The 20122-nt window shown below is 45.0% G+C and overlaps 1 protein-coding gene across 3 annotated transcripts in view; it reads right to left on the bottom strand.

Moving 5' to 3' along the window:
• Positions 1-19195, bottom strand: part of IRS2 (insulin receptor substrate 2) — a 28998-nt gene extending 9803 nt beyond the window's left edge. Inside the window, exons 1-2 of one of the 3 annotated variants that reach the window (XM_023948526.2) lie at positions 15177-19115; positions 12887-13982 (exon numbers count right to left, since the gene is read on the bottom strand). In XM_023948526.2, the coding sequence (XP_023804294.2) occupies positions 13957-13982; positions 15177-18681 (3531 nt within the window). In that variant the 5' untranslated portion in view covers positions 18682-19115 and the 3' untranslated portion in view covers positions 12887-13956. Of the gene's footprint in view, positions 1-12886; positions 13983-15176 lie in introns of those variants that run through there. The other 2 variants (XM_086880167.1, XM_086880168.1) reach the window with 2 other exon arrangements.
• Between the last annotated feature and the right edge of the window lie 927 nt (positions 19196-20122).

Genomic DNA, 20122 nt, shown 5'->3' on the forward strand with positions numbered 1-20122 from the left:
GTAAGAGAGAAGTGGGGAAAAGATGAAGCTAAGCAAGAAGTTTCATCATGTTCCGTGATGAAAATACATCACCACTCCCTGAAACCATTTAGTGAAGTGAGCAATACAGTACTGAAGTGCTGCCCTGAATCAGGTTATAGCCACCTAATCCAGTTTCCTCTCTCTGACAGTGGGTCAAAAGCAGCTGCATACAAATCCAAGATACGGATTTTGCAAATGGAGATACTACCCAAAGTTCTCTTTACTTGTAAATGATTTACCTATAAGGATAAGCCAGCTTGTTAAAGACCATGAGACAAGCTCTTCTTAGTTTCTTGGTATTGTAGACTAGCAGCCCTTGGCACAGTGTATACTTTCTGAAAGCCAGAATCACAAATTTAGCAGGATGCCCCATCCCTTTTGATTTCAACACCTCCATCTCTTTCAGCCTTAATACTTTTCACTCTGCAGAAGACCACAAAGTTGCCTCAAAAACAGCCACTCTAACCCAATCCCCCAGCAGACATTTCTCATTATTCCTTCAACAGTCTCAGTACTCAAACCAAAATGATGTCTCAAAGAATGGTACTTGTGGATTTGTTATTAAAAATTTTTCTTCTATTCTCCTTTGTATCACATACTTTGCTAACGAATGCTAGAAAAAATTAAAAAATATTTTTACGTTGCATTTTTCAAACAGGGAGATCTGTAACTTCTTACTCTGATTTTAATCTAGAGACGAATTAGCATTTCTTTCTGCAGTTGATATGGATTTTATTGCAAACAGAAGCTGGTATTGTATTAAGACATGAAAGGAAAAGAGGTATTTTTGTTACATGGACATGATAAATATCATCTACTTATCACTCCCAGAGGCTAACTAATACTCTGTTGGAAAGCAGAGGCAAAAAGCTTAGTGAACTGTTCAGAAAAATAATTTAGGTGCTTAAAACTTATCTTCTGAGAACACCAGTTTCGAAACTGGATGCTGGTCATAAAGTAATTTGTGAAAGCAGAAAGCATATAATTATGTCCTCTCTCTTACTCATATTTTACTTTCTCTCTCAAGCAAGAAACACAGATTATACTGAATGAATGCAATTGTTGCTAGCTCCACTGGATGCATCCTGAATCCTCCCCATCTAATAGTTTACTTCAAAGAAAGTGAAGCAAGCCCAGAATGATTTGCTCTACAAAACCAAACAGATGCTAAAGCTTTGCTGTTTTAAGAAACATAAGGATGAATGCAAAGCACCAAGTTCATCCACCCTCAGGACCAAGACTGTGAGACAAGGAATCTATCTCAGTTTAGAAAACAGCACTTATTTCATTTGTTTTTTCAGCCATGAGAGTGCAGTAGAAATATTACCTCCCTCATGAAAAAACAAGAAAAAAACCAAAAAAGTGCAACCTATTAAAGTATGAAAAATACTATGCTCTCAGAGCACACTGTGCTTTCACAGCACTTTTCTCAAAGCTTCAAAGGGATTTCTTTAAAAAGATCAAAAAAATTAGTGTCAATTACTTTCAACATTACTAGCTCCCTCTTACTAGTGCAAGATGCACTTTCTTCCATAATTATAAGAGTTCTCAGTAAATATTTACAGAAACAGAGGTGTACTATACTGTTTCACCAGTTTTTTCCTCCTCTCCCAAGTGCTCTTACACAGGTGTCTTTGTTTTGTTCTATGGCTCCCCGTATTTGTTGCCAACAAATATATTTATAAGCAACCAATTACATTTAATTTTCTAAAAAAGGCTCACCAGTACCAATACAGCATTTTTTAGAAATACATTTTACTTATAGCAATATGTCTGACCACACAACTACAGAACTGACATTCTCATTTTTCTGAAATTGTATTATGTTGCCAGGATTGCTTCTATAAAACAGATAATACACACCTTTGTCACTTAAGATGGAATACTTTAGAGTTTGGCTTTAGTCCCAAGATGCTTAGCAGAGAGATCCCCTAAATTTCAGGGAGGTTTTCCAACACATCGAGACCTGCATGAATTTTCTCCTACTGTCAGCATTCCAGTTCTTTAAAAGCTGCTTAGGACATCTCAATTACGTGTGATGAACACCCCAAGATATCATACTAAGGAACTGTGACTTCCTGTAGGATACAATGCAGTAGCTGAGACTTTATAAAGTTACAATGCTGCTCTAGAAGAACAGAAAGATGGCAGGCACTGCCATGAAGAAATGCTTTGCAGAACACCAGTACTTCCCCCAAGGCATCTGCACCTTTAAAGCCCAAGTTTGCTTGCAAGTGCTAAGGCCCTGATACTGTTGTATAAGTCACATATTGTGATTGACCAGGAAATATATTGGAAAGTCTTCAGACAACAGTGCAGAAGCTGCACAGCTAGAGAGAACACAAATCCCTTTTAATTTCACATTTACTGAACAAGTACAATATATCATCAACTAACTAAAGCACAGTCCAGGTCAAGCAGGAATACGTAACTATGCCAGCTGATCCACATACAAAAATTAGTCTCATTTCAAGTCCTTCTGCATAAAATAAGACTCATCACAGCAAGGATGATTTCACAAGCTGCAGATTTCTGGAAGTTAGATGTTCTATTAATGCCAAGCATATAGGCTGCCCCTATGGTCAAGGGAGGTGGTTTTGTGCCATCTCCAAGTCTGGCTTTGACTAGCATCTTCAATATTTAAAAGGCACCTGTATCCTTTTAATGACTGCTTACAGAAGACAGATCCTTCTTTGAAGAGGAGTCTTTTGGTAGGCTCCTAAGGTGCAAATGTAGGGATTGCACAGTTATTACTACAGTTGTGCACAAAGTGCAACAGCATTGGCTAGGTGAAAAAGAACCGCCACATACCTAGAAATCTAAACCAGGAACACAGACCCTTAGGACAAGCTGGAGACACTTGAGTTGCAATCTGCAACACAGAGGACACTAAGCAGCTTCACACATGACACATACTTGAAGGTCCTTTAAGATTCTCATGTCCTGTGGTTAACCTATAGCCTCTCTCTTTTAATTAGAGTCATGTCCATCAGACCAAAACAGGATCCCAGCACAGCTGAATTTCACAAAACCTATTAAGAAAAGCACAGATAAATTGCCTCCTCTGGAATATCCTCTCTCAGCTTGCAAATAATCCCATCCCATCGGGGCTAAACAATCCTACCAAAACATTTCTACAGCAAACACAAGACGCTTGTTTACAAATTGGAAAAAATAAAGCAACCTGAGGCTCTAATAAAAGATACAGCAATTTTGAGTGTCTTTCGTTTTGATGCCTCAGCCTCTCCAGTAATCATCGTAAAAAAAAAAAAAAAAAAAAATTCAGATTCAATCTACATTTGAGACAAGAGATCATAGATACACATTCCTTTAGAGCAGGAATAAGCCTTGGACAAAATCATGGAACCATGCCCACAAAAAGATATATGAAATAAACCCATAATGAGCAGGCTGTAAATGACTGGTTTCTCTACATCAAAGCTTTTCAAATTACAGTACAAAATAGTCTGTGGACTGTATTAGAGGTCCTTATCTCCAGTAGCTATTTTTAGCTAAAATACCTTGAAAAATTAATTGAAGCAATTAATTATTACTATTCCAGAAAGACATTATGTGGTTACAAATGGCCAAAAAAAAGGACCTGAGACAATCCACGACAGAGAGGAGAAATGGTTCTGAGCTTCCCTATTAATATCTCACCACTGCTACAAAAAAATCTTGGAAATCTCTGCCAAATTAAAAGTTACCACATTCCAGAAATAGGGAAGGTGAAGAATATTGTCACCATATACACCAAGAAAAATACACCTACTAGGAAAAAACCTCCAGCAGCACGTGATTCGATGAAGAATCAGAATTTCAAACTTAAAGGACAGACAGTAAGGCTGTTCATTCCAACCACTACAGTCATAGCCACTGTATACTATATCCCATACCACTTATTTTCAACGTTTTTCCTAAAATAAATCACAGAATTTACACAAGTTCCTCTTGCTCCTGAATTGATTTACAATTATCATATATGAGACAACAGGCTTTTATGTAAGCACAAACAAAGCTAATTCTTACACTGAGTAAGAAAATAATGTGTATCTGATTTAAATAATGAGTTAATATATTTTGAGACATACCAAAATGTTTAACTACAGAAGAAAAATCAAGATCTTATTCAAGTATACACAAACACAACATAGCTATACTAATGAATAAGATAAAGCCACTTAACAGCCCAATAAAACAGTTGGTTTAGGTGGTAAAAAATAAAATTAAGATTGAAAAAAAATTAACATACAGATTCAATAAAAAACTTCTTTGTCCACAGTTTTAACTTCTTCAGCAGAACTTAATAGAATTTTGTCTTCAGAGTAGAGTGAAGTGTCAGCTGCTCAGGCAACCCACAGAAAACAAACTGGAAAATCCCTCATGAAGACAGGCAAAAATGAGTGCTTGATAAAGGGGTTAAGACACCCAACTAAGAACAGGATGCACACACTTCATTCCAGTAGGGGCAGATTTAAAGATGTCTCCTGTGCATCACTTCTCAAAATAATTCACTATTTCCTATGAATATGTTCTGAAGTCCCAGCACCTCTTCTTCTTTTCTTTTTTTTTATTATAAACCCTTAATTCTGTTTCTCCTATGCTTTATTAAGCATACAGCATAAACTGCACTAAATCAATACTCTTTTTTAGCAAAGTAGAGTAGAATACTTAAGCAAAGTAAGTGAATACCAGCCCAAATCTACATGACACAAAGTATTATGGAAATAACCCTCAGTATGTGCTTTTAAAAAAGTATGGTTGAAATGTTGTCACCCTGTAAAAGTGACAACAGCCAATGTATGAGAACACAGAAAATTTATAACATCTACTGAGGAGTGAGAGGAAGAAAAAATATTGCAGCATTTTCTCTTAATATGACAGCATAGCATGCACATGGCCAGTATGGCAATTAAAGCTTGCCATGTTTGTGACTGATGAAGCAGACCCAAGATTTAAGGAATAATTTCAGACTCTCTAAATGACCCCTCACAACAGCTGCATCAAACAGCAGCCTGGCATCCAAACATTCTCCACAGTTCATTCACAGCACGGTCCTGCTCTCTGCATTCCAGAGATGAACACCAGTTCCATGGTGCTCACTCAAGCTGCAAGACCTAAGCTGTTGTTTCAACTTCCTCACACAGTCAAGTGTACAGGTACTAAAATAAATGTCCATCAGTTTCCTTCCTGAGGGCTGAATCTGACTTCTCCTAAAAATCAATAATATTTCACTACTATCAAGTTCTGATTTTATTTTTTTTTTTAATAGCAGATATACTATCTCATGTTACCATGTCTTACAAACCTTTCAGTTTACTGTCCCTTGAATAGTCACACTAATGGCAGGGAAGGACTAATACAAGGGAAGAGAGGGCCTAAACTAGAAACCACTTACAGTGCTAAAATACATCAGTGAATTTGTATCTGGAAATCATCCTATTGGTTAACATTCAACATCCAAGTATCATCAATTTATATATTTATTAGAACCCACACAATCTACCATTGCTATGAAAATACATCAATCAAGGTTAAAGTTAAAAGCTCATTTTTACTGAATTTGCATTTGACATTTGAAGATTAAACCAGAACTGAGTAAGAAGTCACCTTTCTATAGATATCCAAAAGAAAGCTATACTATCCTAGCACTCATTAGAGCATATTAAGAATCTCCCCTGTATTTGTGACAGCAACTGCTAGAGTATTGGGACTGTAAAACAGTAAGTACTAACAGTTTAAAGTTTATGGCCAATTCTTTCAAGTATTCTGTGCATCAGGGTCAGATATAGATATATTATATATATATATTTCTAATGTTCCTCCACATAGTTAATTTTCTATAACTATTGATAAAGTCATGAGCACCAATTCTGTAACTTCAACATTCAGAAAATTATGTAACTTTGTATTGTTACACAAGATTGACTCCAAACATAAATGTTTGACCTTTTACGCTGGACTAAAACTAACCAATTGCAAATAATTTTAAACTAAGTAACTTTTCATAGTTCACAAACAATTTTCACTGTAATCACCACAACAAATCTTTACCATTTCTGCACAGGATTGTAAGTATATGTAAGTATAACTTTTTGTTATGTTAAAGTAGTATTATAGTTATATTTCATTAATTTTGGCAGAACTAATTTCTCAGGAATGAAAGCTGTTGTAGAAGATGCAAGTCCACTCTCCTATAAACTTTACCAAATGTTTATGACGTAAAAATAAATGATGTTACAACACAGCTGAGTGCAACTGACTTTCAGAAGAACTTTAGCTCCTCCTTCCAGTTCCAAATCTCATTATTCTATCGCAAGAAGTCTTTTTAGGTATAAGTGAAAATTTTGGTCAGACACATCACCTGATTTTCATTCGCCTTTTGAAGTAAACTAAAAACAACTCACTGGAGTTTTTTTAAAAATCACTACCAGAGGAATGAGTAAAAAGACTACATAAGAAATTCACTCCATAAATTCTCAGTAATTCAAGCATGAGAGAGACCAGAGTATCTGATGCAGTCAATTTGGTGCTGTAAAAGTTTTGCATTAACTGGAAAGCTGGTGAGGTTTGCATCATCCATTTGTCAATTCTACTCTTATTCTTTTAAATAATGCTAAAATGTTACATTGCCAGTTATTTTAAGTTTCTATAGCCTAAATCATCTCCATCAGTAAAGGCAAACTAAACCAAGAACATTTTTGTTTTCTTGCTCTTGAGCAATTATTCAACACTTTCTTCTGCTTTCTACATAAGAGTTAAGCCTAACCTGGCCCCAAAAGACTGTTGTCTTGTTCTATCAATATTGTGATTTCTGGTGGGAAAAAGCCTAGATTCAAAGCAAAACCAAATCAACGAACAAAAAAAATCACAAACAATAAAAAAAATACCAACAAACCAACCTAACCCAAAACAGAAAAAATGTCTTCATAATTCTGATTCTCTACCTTACCCTGACAATGCCACTCAATTTAATGAGGTAGACATCATGACTGTCATAAACACTTTTTAAAATACTATACTGCCTTAGAGGACACAATGTAAGAGACAAATCTAAACCAGCTTAGATCTTGTTTCATTGACATGATTTCCCCACTGTTACTGGAATGATTTATTGATTTGTCTTTGACTGAAGAGAATCAAAGTCCTCTGCCTCGAGTTGAACTTACAGTGGTGTTCTTAGTACTTACTTTAAAGTATCTGTTAAACAGACTTGTAAATTGAAACTCAACAGAGCAGTGAGTTTTTTATCTTACGTTCATCATCACAGCACGTATCAAACAAATTTTACTAAAGCATCACTTGGAGATAAGTTGGAAAATTCTGTGAAGTGCTCTACTGTTTCTAAGAAACTTCTGCTGTTTGTGATTATCAGCAAGTTTGCTATTTTGGCATCACACTAGAGCCCCAGTGCCTCCATTTCTGACCCCTTCAAACAAAAACAAGCTGCTCAACAATGTCTAATCCGTGCGTCATGTAATCCTGCTTAATACCCTACAAACTCTGGGTAATATTTGGGTAGTTTTTAAATTTAGCAAAGAACATCCTGGCCTAGTTCAAAGATACCCTTGCCTTGGGTAGTGTCCCCTAGAAACATCGCCCACACTAATTTCATAGAAGAAAAGCAAACGCACACATATGCGTAAGAGAAATGAACAAAAAATAAAATAAGAGACTGTGGTTCAATGTCATAATGAAAACACAAAATCACAAATCAAATTATTGAAACGGGAATGCATTATGTAAACACCAAACACACCACTCAAACAATTAAAGAGGCATTCTGACTTTCTAACAGCGCTCAAGGCCCCATTTGCCAGCGCGAGTGCATCCGACCCGCTGCTCCCAGCGAGGGCAGGCGGCCGCAGAGGACAGCGGCACAGCCAGCGCAGTCACGCGAGCCTTCCTCCCATCGACACTGAGCTATTAATACAGCTATCGCTCTGCCAGGGAAACAGAAAATCCCTTCTTTGAGACGCCGTTTGCTTTTTGAAGCATCATTATCTTACAAGTGGCTCATACTACAAACACTACCAAAGAGGTCTGAACTAAGTCCCATTATAATTTTTCAGCAGACTATTCTGACTGTCCTACCTAAGATCTCTCAGACCCTCGCTGAAGGACAAATATGTTCCCATTTTGTTTAGGCTGTCAGGCAGACAGTCTCCAATCATTAGCCTCTTGTCAACAGCAATGCTGGGGTAGATTACTACTGTGTACTGCTTGTAATGGCAGGTGCATGGCCCTGGGGCTGCCATCTGCCAGGAAGGAAGTGTTCTCCTCTAGGATGCTGAAGAGATTGACAAATAATGTAAACAAAACACTGAATCATTCCTAATCTATGCAATAAAGCTATTACATTACTCTTCTGCAGTGTAGATGTCACCATCAGAGGTGGGGGCTTAGGCTTGTGACTTGGGTTGTTTTTTCCAAACTATTTTTGTGATTGATATACTGAGACAAAGAACACACTCTGAAGTAACTTTTATTTAACTGAGATGGACAATTCTAGATTTGAAAACAAACAAAAAAAAAACCACCCTAGCATCAAAGACGTTTCTTTTGGAAAGTATCTCGCCACTGTTCACTTGTAACAAGCTTCTTTCCAGAGTCCAATTACCCTGTGAGCAAGAACTTGATTTTTTTAAAAATTACTACTTTTGATACAGCTATATATTTGGGGTGGTCAAAAATTGATAAATGTTTTGAAGTATTTTTTAAAGCAAGAATAGTAACAGAACTCCAAATATTGTACTTGGTCTTTTGAATTAATTTCTAAAGGGATTTCTCATGATCAAATTGAAAATCCTTCCTAAACAGTCCCAGTTTAGTATTGAATTTGTCACCTGAGCTACCAAGCAATAGCATAACTCCATGGAAATAAGTAGGCACTTAGCTACTCTTCAGGAAAGTTACTCATTACTGTTTAACTGACTACACAGAGATTATGAACTACTGCTGTCTCTGAGCCAGCTTCAAATGTTACTAGACATGTTAGCACTTTAAAACACCAATAAATACTTTTAGGTGACCCTCTGTAAAGATGTAAGCAATCTTTGCATTGATTTTTCTGTGGTTTGCATCAAGCTCGTAATTCCCAAGACTTAAAAGCTTGCGCTAACTACAAACACAGCTCTGCAACTGAGGGATTCATTCTGCCTGTATTAGTGTGGAAACTGCAAATATAATCCAAACCAGCAATCCTGGCTTCCTCCAAAGCTGACAGAGATGCAGGGGAAAATGCATGCTACTTTATAACCGGCATTTAAAAGACCATGGGAGCAGTCACCTTTGCTGGTTCTGTTTGCTGCTGCTGGTTCTCTAGAGCCCTGGCAGACTGACTAATCCAAGAAGCCCACATGCTAGATAGCTAAAGGCAGTTGACATAAACAGAAGTGTAAAAAAACAAAAAACCAAAACAACAAAACAAACAAACAAATTTTCCTTTGAGAACTCTGCTGCAGGAGAGCCAGCATTTTCAACAACCGGCAATAAGGGGACTATTGAGCTGAACTTGGCTTTTCAAAGCTGTCACTCTTGACCCCCTACACACATACACACAAAACTTTAAAAATAACTACATGCCAGACAACAGACACAAAGAAAACACATCTGAACCTTGGAGGTCACTACAGCATCTCAAGTATATAAAAAATCAAGGGATAATACTAATTTCCATGCATACACAGATCACTTCTAAGCAAATATTGTAAGAAGCTACAAAAAAACCCAGAGAGTTGTGAAACCCTCATAATTACCCATCCTAACTTAAAAAAATCAGTCAACATACACACTTTAAATTGCTATTACACATAGTGCATCAACTTAATGTTAAAACTTCCACAAAATTTGCTACATCATGACTAACACAATGAACACAGACAAAAAGAAAAAAAAACATATGGACAACCAGTATAAAAAGTATACTATATTTCAACAAATTCAGAAGGAAAAAAAACAGAGATATAAACTCTTTTTTTAGATGTTTATTACTTTAACAAGAAACATATTAATGGTGCTTTCAGAGAAAAACTTATAGACAGAAAATACCTGGATGTAATTATGCTGCCATTTAACTGATGAATAGGTAGGGAAGTTAGATTTCATACAGTAACTGGCTAAATTTTTCAGTGGATGCTTGCTGTGTTTTAGCTTATAAACCACTTCAGCATTCCAGTGTAATTAACACTATTTTAAAAATAAGAGCAAATCAAGTGTTAAGAAACCCATGCTAGTCTCTCCTTTCAAAAAACAAACAGACAAAAAAAAAAAAGACAAACCAACCCCACCATATAAAACATGCCCTAATACTCTTTCTGTTCAAACACTCCTTTATTCTTCTTACTTGCAAACAAACGTCAGTCTATGTAGCTATCTTGAAAGAAATCAAGTAATCAGAAGCAATAATCAACCTAAGCATTTCCTCTGCCTAGAGCAATGACTGTACTGGTTCATTTTAGAACAAGCCCACCATTCAATTTGGTCTATAACAATTTATCTTAAATGACTCCAAGTAACCATGACATTCTTTCTTTGAGCAATATAGCTAAACATCATCTAAAGAAAAAAAAAAAAGTCTAATAGATGTCATGATATTCTATCTGCTTGTAACAAGCTGACAGCCTTACAATCAACACAAATTAAGATATTAAAAGCTTCATTTAACCCTAGATAATTTCAGTTTACATTTTGTGTTTCATTAGTGGCACTGCTAGGTTCAGATATAACCATTTTCGTTAGGTCACCTGCAAAGTGCCATCTGAAGATAGTAAATGATTTTTGAGATGTCTAAAGAAAACCTCAAATTTTTAATTCTAAGTGTGAGTTAAAAACTCAAGCTATATAAGTTATTAAAAGTAGCTCAGTTCTTTCTGCTGTTAGTCTGATGTTCTTACAGAACTTAACAGTAATATAAACTACTACAATGGATTTATTCAAAAGAGACTTTAGAAGTGCATAGACTTCTAACACATCATACAGTTCTTTTAATACTTTAAATAAGTCGTTTTAAAATGAGCACTAATTTTTTTAAAGAGACAAACATTCTCATGCTGCTCTGAGAACCAAAACTTTTTGGTAGTTGGCATATGAAGAGGAGGTCAAAAAAAACAACTTAATAATATCACTCATTGTGTAAAGTAATCCCAAAGCAAAAGGAAACAAAGTTTATGTCTTCCACAATCTAAAACGCCGTTAGAAAGACAGAGGAAGAGATTTCTTAAAACAGGCTTTTTTATTGTTTAGGTGCAAACATAAAACCCTCACAAAACTAAAAGCTAATTGACAAGGCGAGTGCAAGGGGTGGATCACTATTACCAAAAAATCACCTTATTATGATTTTAAGTAGATGCATTACAGCTGATGGCTTCTCCAAACAAATCAAGGCAAAAGAAACTGACACAGGAGGGAAAGAACCCTCAAGGTTTTTTGCATTATTACACATAGCATCTGTTCAATTTTAGAAAACCAGACCAACTACTAGAAACATTTACAAGTTAGGACTACAGAGCACTCTGTGAATGGAAAAGAAAACAAAATTAAAGATAACCCAATCTGGTGATTCAGATTAAGGAAAATTCCCTATTATACACCCAGTAAACTTAATGGTAATCTTAATTAATAAGTCCAGGACTACACACAAAGGGTAAAATCTTAACTCCATTGAGACAGAAACAAAACTTCTATTTGACTTCAACTTTGACTTCAGAACTATGGTCCACCATAAAAAGTCACATCATTGTTGTGCGGAATCTGTCATAAATATACTGGAATAAATAATTCACACTTTATGAGAAAAATGAGTGTAAACATCTCCATAAATAATGAAATCCATACACGGTCCATATGTTTCTAAGCAAAAAAGCGGTCATAATTTAAGAACAAAGGCTTGTTATTAGCAAGCAACACATTTTAACCCACCAATAAACAGTATTATTTTATTTACATATCGGATGAAGGCAATTGTTTCCCCAACTCCTAAATATTTGCACACTTTTAAAACACAGTAAAACTAAATGAAGCAATAATTTCAAGCAACCTTTTAACTGTTCTGTTTCGACAGCAGCTGTGGATGCACTCCTTGCTCTTGCCATGACAGGATAATATGGGCAGAGATTTCCAAAAGCAAAGCACTCCCTAAAGCAGAGGCAAGTTACTGACAGCAGAGAAACACACTACATGTGAAATCCAGCCACCTTTAAATTATATAAATAATTTCCCCTAAAACATTTATCCACATGAAAATACAACCGCTGCCATAGACTTTAAGGAAGAACTCAAACTGATTTTTTACATGTATTTTGCACTAATCAAAATCCTTAAAGAAGAACTCAATACATGTTTTTTTACATGTATTTTGCACTAACCAAAATATTAATTTTCTGAGAAGGTAATTACAAGGAGCTTGTTTGTATACTCTGTATCTCAGAGTCTCCTGTTCTAAATATTAAACAAAAGTGGGTTCTCCATCGTTTTAGAATTACTAGAAACCACTCTTGAAGTAAAATTTCTCACTTTTCTAATGTAGTTAAAATCTAAGTTTGAAAGAAGTGTGAACTAAACAAACAAGGCTGATTATATAATCTCTCCCTTGTGCAAATCAGTAATTTTTACACAATTAGCCTTTTTCAAATCTACAAAAATTACTACTGTTGAAATAATCTTGTCTATGAGCAAAATACAGTTTTCTTTAAACAGAATATGTTTCTCAGTAAAATATTAAATTCTTAGTAGTGTCCCAAATCACAATGTTTGAAACTCAAATACATTACCAAAATTTTGGGTGATCTTTTTAAGTAGCGGCAGAAGACCTTCCATAAACAAACTTCAGTGTGAAATCCCAATGAAAACCAGAAGGGAAACTAGGAAATTTGCAGAAGTTTATTATTTGATTAAACTTACACCAACGAAGTCCTTTATGATGTATTTTGCCTTCCCCATGCTGTGACTTCCCCAGTTGGGAGGCCACAAGTGCAATTAACCTGATGCCCACCCCATTTTTGGTACCCAACCCACTGCTGGCTGAGGATGCTGGTGGTGTGAAGTTCTTCCTTACTACCTTGACCTTACTCTGGTTCCATCCATCCATCCATCCATCCCTGCATCCCGTACCTCTGAGTGCACCCTACAGGCTGGCACCCTTCTCAGAGAAGCGAGGTGCTGGAGAAGACAGCCCACCTCCTACAGATAGGGTCAATCCCAACGAGCCTCCCCGCACCATTCCTCCATGTGATCTGCGTTTAGAAGCTTACGGGAAAGAGGAAAAACAAACACACATGCAGATTAAATATTAAAATAAGGCAAGCCTATAACCGTCCTTGGACAAACACACGCAGCAGCAGCGCCGAGCCCTCTCCGCTGTAATGCTGTAACACTAACACGGCTGCGTTCTCCGCGTTATCCTTTTGTTTACAGGATGGGAAGGCCAGCGCTCGTTTCCCTCTCCTTATCTGACCGCTCCCATTCCCGCGTGCCGCCTGCCGCGCTCCGTGCCGGGTTTTCCCGGTAACCCCTCCCCCCAGCCCCCCTTTCCCAGCCCAGGGTCAGCAGTTTGGGGAATGCTGTGGAAATAGCTCTTTCCCAACACCGGGCTTCATCTGTAATTGGGGCTGGAGGTGGCTCAAGACAAGTTCCTCGTTTCTGCGAAAAATCCGTTTGCAAAGCAAAGGGGCGTGATCGTCTGCTGGCGCCCAGGACCGCCACCCCAAGGCCGGGCAAGGAGAGCGGGGGCTGCAGCATCCGCACCGGGCTCGGGCAAGACACAAGGGTCCTGAAAGCGACCCCAGCAAAACTAGAATTAAAGAGACAAATAAGGCTCGGCCCTCAACCCTTCCAGTCATTCAGAATAAGCCTTCGTCTTTTCAAACTCTGACATTGCATTCAACAATCCTCTCGTCTTAATTAGGTTCAAAGCTTGCTCTGCAAACGGTGGATCTCTCATCTTTTCCATCTTCCTGTACTTCCTATCAAAAGAGAAAATATTTTCTTCTTCAAAATCAACTAGCTACTAAGGAAACACAAGGAAAAAGAAAATTGCAAGTAGCTCAAATAAGCTTTTGCTGCTCACTTGTTATCAACGCCTCTACCGGCACTGTGAATAGAGAAGCAATACCTATTCTTCTCCAAGCAACTACTACATGGCTTGTCGTTTCACCCAGCTATACCCATGAACACATATTACAGCTATCTATGCATAAGTGCTTGACTACCGTGTCTGTCATAAATCCAAGAGCATCCTTACAAGCATCTCATTATTGACTTTTCCTCCTTGACAGACTGGGTGTTCCGTGCCCTCCTCAACCAGCCTCCAGCTGTGTACAAGCCCTAGCTCACTGAGAGAAGGGGGAGTACTGTTTTGGGAAAGAAGGAAAGGTATTTGTTTCTTTCCTTTTTTTCTCAGCATAACCAGCACCTAATTAAAGGAACAGCTACCTACTGAAAAGCAAAATTCTCTCTCACCCTAAATTTCAGACTTCTTCGGTTTGTCACACAACACTTGCAACCCATGAGCCATCAACCGGAACATTGTTACACACCAACACAGGCTTAAGTGAAATATGCCACACAGCAGCTCAAGCACATAGTGACTTCTGGAAAGAATTACCGATTTTTAAATTCACATTCCATGCTCACTATGGCTTACTGTCAAACTTTTGCAAGAGATAAGGTATTTCAAAACCATGATATTAATTTTATCCTTCTCAATTTGATATTACAGACCTTCTCAGCTAGAGAGCCAAGGATTGTTTCTGTAATCTGATGTTCCCAGTCAAACAATCTTGGTCTTAACTCAATCATTTTACACTTTTAAATAGCATCTAGAAGTTGCATTAACATAAACTATTTAGGTCAAATTTTCCAAACACTTTCCAAAATCTTACTTAAGAAAACTCTTGAATACAGCCCAAACATAGAAACCGAGTAAACAGCAACTTCTCGTGCGGTACCCAGAAGTATAAACACATAATAACGACACAGAAGTACTGAAAAAATTCAACCTTCTTCCTCATACAAAGAGCCACCAAGTTCCTCCAAGACTGCTTATTACATAAAAAGGGGTAAAAGTGATTTTTAAGGAAGCGAAGAGACACAGTGCTCTACACAACAACACACAAAGCACAAACACACAGCAGGCTCTGTCAGATGTAGCTACTCACCTTTCACAGCACTGGCTTCTTTCAGGTTGTGAGACAGGAAGTCTATGCTGGCATAGGTGCTCATCTCTACTCCATTGATGCCCCCATTCAGGAGGTGCCTAGCTTTCAACCTGGATTTGTCACAGTTTGCCAGGGACCCATCCACCACATCAATGGCGATGTAGTTGAGGCCATTCTGGAAGCCAGCCGAGGTCTCCCGGCACATGGGACTGCTACCCTGCTCCTCCTCCAGGCCTTCGCTTTTCCTGAGGGACACGTTCTCCACCGAGGCTGAGTTGTGTCGTTTGGGGTTGTGTGCGAAGGAGGGGGACACTGGGGTCACAGTGGTGGTGGAGGAGAAAGTTTCTGAGCTGTGCCTCCTCCGCCCCTGGGGATCTGCCCGGATTACTTTGGCCCCCCGATTCGGGTCTGGGGGAGGGCTGGAGAGAATGAAAGCCTCCACCCCAGAAAGGGTGAGCCTCTTCACGCCGGATGTGGGGCTGGTGACCCGGGCACTTTCTGGTTTCTGAACGATGGGCTGAGGTGGGGTAGTGGCCATGCCAAAGGTCATCTCGGTGTAATCACCACCATCCGATGGGCTGGACGAACAAGCAACCCCCACAGCCGCCTTCAGGTAGCACCCATTGGGCTGGCTGGTGCTGGAGGAAGAACCCGGAGAGAGAGCTTCCAAGGAGCCCACTGAGACCGTGCCCGACTGGGAGGGTGACTGCGACCCGAAGTCAATGTTCATGTAGTCGGAGAGAGGGGAGCGCCTCTGCCCCGTGCCTGAGCCCAGGGAGGAGGCTGGGCTGTCGGCAGGCAGCGAGGGGGGAGAATACACAGCAGCATCCCCGAAGTCAATGTTGATGTATTCACCAGGGCTCTTGGGCTCAGGCGGCAGAGGGTGCTCGTTCATGCTGGGCAGCATCGTCCGCAAGGTCTCCAAAGAAAGGCGGCTGGGCCGGGCCACCCGCTGGCACCGCTGGCTAAGGAAGCTCTCGGTCCGGCTGTGCCGCAGGGGCGAAGGCACCGTGTGGCTGGAGGGGGCGAAGGTGCCTGCAGGCAGCTGGCTCGCTCCACACACCGCCTCCTCCGGGATCATCCTCCCCGGGGAGTTCATGAACACATACTGGTCACTGTCCTTTGCCAAGCCCTGGCTCTTGTAGGAGCGGGGTAAGGAGCTGTATGAATAGCAGCTGGGCTTTGGGGGCTCACTGGACCCGTGCCCTGAAGGGGCAAAAAAGAAGTCTGGGGGGGTGAGGGAGGGAGCGTGGGGCCCGTTCTGGGGGTCTCGAGGGGACATATTGATATAGTCGCCGTTACTCAGCCTTCCATCTGAGCTCTCCATTGACAGCTTGGAGCCGCACCACATCCGCATGTACCCGCTATCGTCAGGGGAGCTCTCCCCAGGCGAGCTGGTCTTGTAGCTGCTCCCGTTCCCCGGGGACCCACTACCCACCCCTGCCCGGGGCTGCAGGATCTGCTTGGGGGCAGACACGCTGGTGGGGCTCATGGGCATGTAATCATCGCTGCCCCGGCTTCCCTGCCCTAAGGACGCGGCCACACCGGGGGTCATGGGCATGTAGCCGTCATCATCTCCCCCTCCTCCCCCCACTGCCGGCGGGCCCAGATTGGTGCTGCTGCTGCCGGAGCTGCGGTGAGACCCGATCTCGATGTCCCCGTAGTCCTCGGGGTAGGGGGTGTAGGTCACTTTGGGGGAAGCCCCTGTTTGGCAGGAGGGGAAGAGGCGGCCGGCGCTGCCGGCGAAGGTGGCGCGCATCAGCGTGTACTCGTCAAGGGAGGCGGAGGAAACCTGCGGCGCGGCGGGTCGCTGCCGGCACGGCGTGGTCAGGGAGTAGGTCCGCTTCCGATGGCACCTGTCGCTGGCAGCGTCGGGACAGGGCCGGTAGCAGAGGCGGCCACTCGGGGGCCGCTCCATCGCCATGTAGCCGTAGAGGTCGGTGCCGCCCCCCGGGTCCCGCACCGGGGGAGTCTCGGCCACCGACTCGGGGGTGTTGCTGCGATTGCTGGCAGTGGAGGAGGAGGAGAAGGGCCGGAGGTCGCCGCCTGGGCTGGAGCCGTACTCATCGAAGGACATAAAGCCGGCGTCGCTGGGGGAGCCGGACACGGAGGCGCTGCCGCTGGACGGGCGCTGCGGGTGATGCGGATGGGCAGTCTCGGAGCCGAGGCCGCTACTGGAGGAGAGGCTGATGGGGCTGGTGGCGGAGGGGGGCGAGTGGGAGGCGGGCATGGACATGGAACGGCTGCTCTGCAGCCCGCCACCGCCGGCCAGAACCGGGAGCAGCTTCCCCGCCTGCCGCCCCCCGCCGCCGCTGAGCGTGTGCGAGCGGCTCAGGGGGGTCCGCACGGGGCCCGGGCTCATGGGGCTGCCGGCCGCAGAGCCCACCCGGCAGCCGTCGCCCTCGCTGGCCGTTCTCACCCGGCACGGCGTGCACTTGGTGCCGGCGCCGGCGGCGAGGCTGTCGGTGCGGGAACGGCGGAGGAGGCCGGTCTGGCTGGGAGGCAGGTTGACCAGGTGGTGGTGCCGGCGACCGGGCACGGTGATGGGGTGGGTGGCGGAGGCGCCGCTGCCGCCGGGCCCGCCGGCCCCGCCGGAGGAAGAGGAGGAAGAGGACTGGCTCTTGCTGCGGGGCCGGAACTCGGACAGCTCCTTCAGCGCCTTCATGGCCTCCAGGATGGTCTCGTGGATGTTCTGGGCCACCACCGAGTCGTCCGCTTGCATCCAGAGCTCGCCGGGACCGGTGGCGGCCGAGCGCCCCACCTCGATGAAGAAGAAGCTGTCGGAGTGGCCGCAGCGGCGGATGTTCATCAGCTGCAGCGTGACCGAGGGCAGCTCGCAATTGAGGCGCACGAACCCAATGGTGCGGGCCGAGAGGCAGAGCCGGTGGACGCCGGTGAGGTTTTTACTCTGCCCCAAGCCCTTGGGCTTCAGCGTCACCTGCCAGACCTCTCGGTAGGCAGCGGTGGCGGGCGTGATCAGCCCGTAGTTAAGGTCTTCGCCGGCGGCGGCCAGGGAGGCGGCGGCCGCGCCGCAGGAGGCGGAGAAGGGGGAGGCGAGGTGGCGGTAGGGGGACCCCTGGCAGGCCGCCTTGCCCTCGTTGAGCAGGTCGGTGAGAGCCCTGTACCAGCCCTCCTGCTCCTGCTCGTTCTCGGCAGCCACAGCGAAGTACTCGTCCTTGGTGTAGAGGGCGATGAGGTACTTGTGCTTGGCGTCCGCCCGCTTGTTGATGTTGAGGCAGGAGTCCAGGGCGATCACCCGCTTGGGCGCCCCGGACTTGTTCCTCCATTTCTTCTCGCTCTCGTAGTACTCCAGCCGGGCGCCCCCCGCCTCCTCCCCGCCGCCGCCCGGGCCGCGCAGCACGAAGAAGCGCTTGTGGCCGTGCTTCTGCTTGCGCAGGTAGCCGCACTTCCTGACGCCCTGGTTGTTGTTGTTGTTGTTGTTGAGGTTGGGGCCGGGCGGGGAGCTCAGGGGGGGCAGCAGCCCCAGCACAGCGGGGCTCGCCATCCCCAGCCCCGCGGCGGGAGCGCCGCCCGGCTCCTCTCGCTGCTGTCGCCGACGCTGAGGGGATCCGGAGCCCGAGCGCCGCGGGGAGAAAAAAAAAAAAAAAAAAAAGGAAAAAAAAAGGAAGGATGGAGGGAAGCAGGTAAAATAAAGTTATTCCTTCGTAGAAGAGCGCGGTGCCCGGAGCCGCAGCGGGATCCTCCGCTGTCACCTCTAGGCAGCGGGTGCTGCCGGCGGCCGCCCGGCGTCCTCCCCGGCTTGAGCACCGGCGACGCCGCTAAGGCTCCCCGACCGCTGCTGCTGCCGCTGCTGCTGCCGGCGCCGGCGGGAGTTTCGCCGTAAGTAACACATCGCGCACCGAGTGCCCCAACTAAAGAGCAAAACAACACGTGACCGCCGCCTCACCGAGGCGCTCACACACCGAGACGGGGCGGGGCGCCGCCGCCGCCGGCACCGCCCCGCATTGGCCGCCGGGCAGCGCGAAGGACGGCCGCGGCCCTCAATGGGGCTGCGGGGCGGGCTCTCGGAGGCGAGGCGGCGCGACGCCGTTGGACGGCGGGAGCCTCGCCCCCCACCCCCTTCCCGCCCCTCCGCGTTCCCGCCCACAGCCTCCGGCCCCCCTCGGGCGCAGCGGGAGTCGCCGCTCCCGGTGCCTTCGGCGCGCACGGCGCGGAGCGGCCCGGGGACGCGGGCACGACGGGGACGCCCGGCACATGCGGCGAGCCCCGGCGCTGCCCCTCGCCATCTCTCGGGACACGGCGGGGCGCCGGCGGAGCTCGCCGAGGCCATATCAGGTGCTGCGGACCCGCCGGGCGGAGCTTCCGGCCGTGCGTGAGCGCCGGGCGCCCCCCGCACGCCCCCGCGCACACGCGCGCGTGCGTCAGCCGTGCCCGCACACGCGCGGCGGCCCCGCGCTCCTCCGCCCGGTGTGTCACTGCGCCCACGCCGCCCCCGCCCGCAGCGCCCGCTCCCCGCCGCGCCGGGAAATGCCACCCCGGGAGGGCCGGGGGGCAGCGGCCGCCGCTGTTAGTCCGTCTTAATTAAACTGCATTAATGTATCCGGGCGCTTCGCTTTAGTGGCGAATAAGGGCAGCGTCCGCGTTTCCTCTGGAAACGATCCCGGCCCCGCTGGGGGATCGCGGCGCGGGGATTACGGAACAAGCGGCGGCGGGGGCAGAGCGTCCCCGGGGCCCACCGCCTCCCCAGGGGCCCCCGCCTCCCTGCTCCTCCCGCTGCCGCTCCCTCAGCGGGGGCTCCGTGCGGGGGCTCCGCGGGGCGGGGAAGGACGGAGGCGGGGGGTGCGAGGTGTCGAGCTTGTTTACAGGGACCCGCACGCTCGTCACCGGGCGGGCCGCGCCCCGGGATCAATGAGCGCCTTTCTCTCCCCGCCACCGGAGGGAGGTGAACGGCGGAGGGGCCCCGGGCGGGGTGGGCGGCAGGAGGG

This window comes from Cyanistes caeruleus, chromosome 3, assembly GCF_971803275.1.
Source record: "Cyanistes caeruleus chromosome 3, bCyaCae1.hap1.1, whole genome shotgun sequence".
Classification (NCBI taxonomy): domain Eukaryota; kingdom Metazoa; phylum Chordata; class Aves; order Passeriformes; family Paridae; genus Cyanistes; species Cyanistes caeruleus.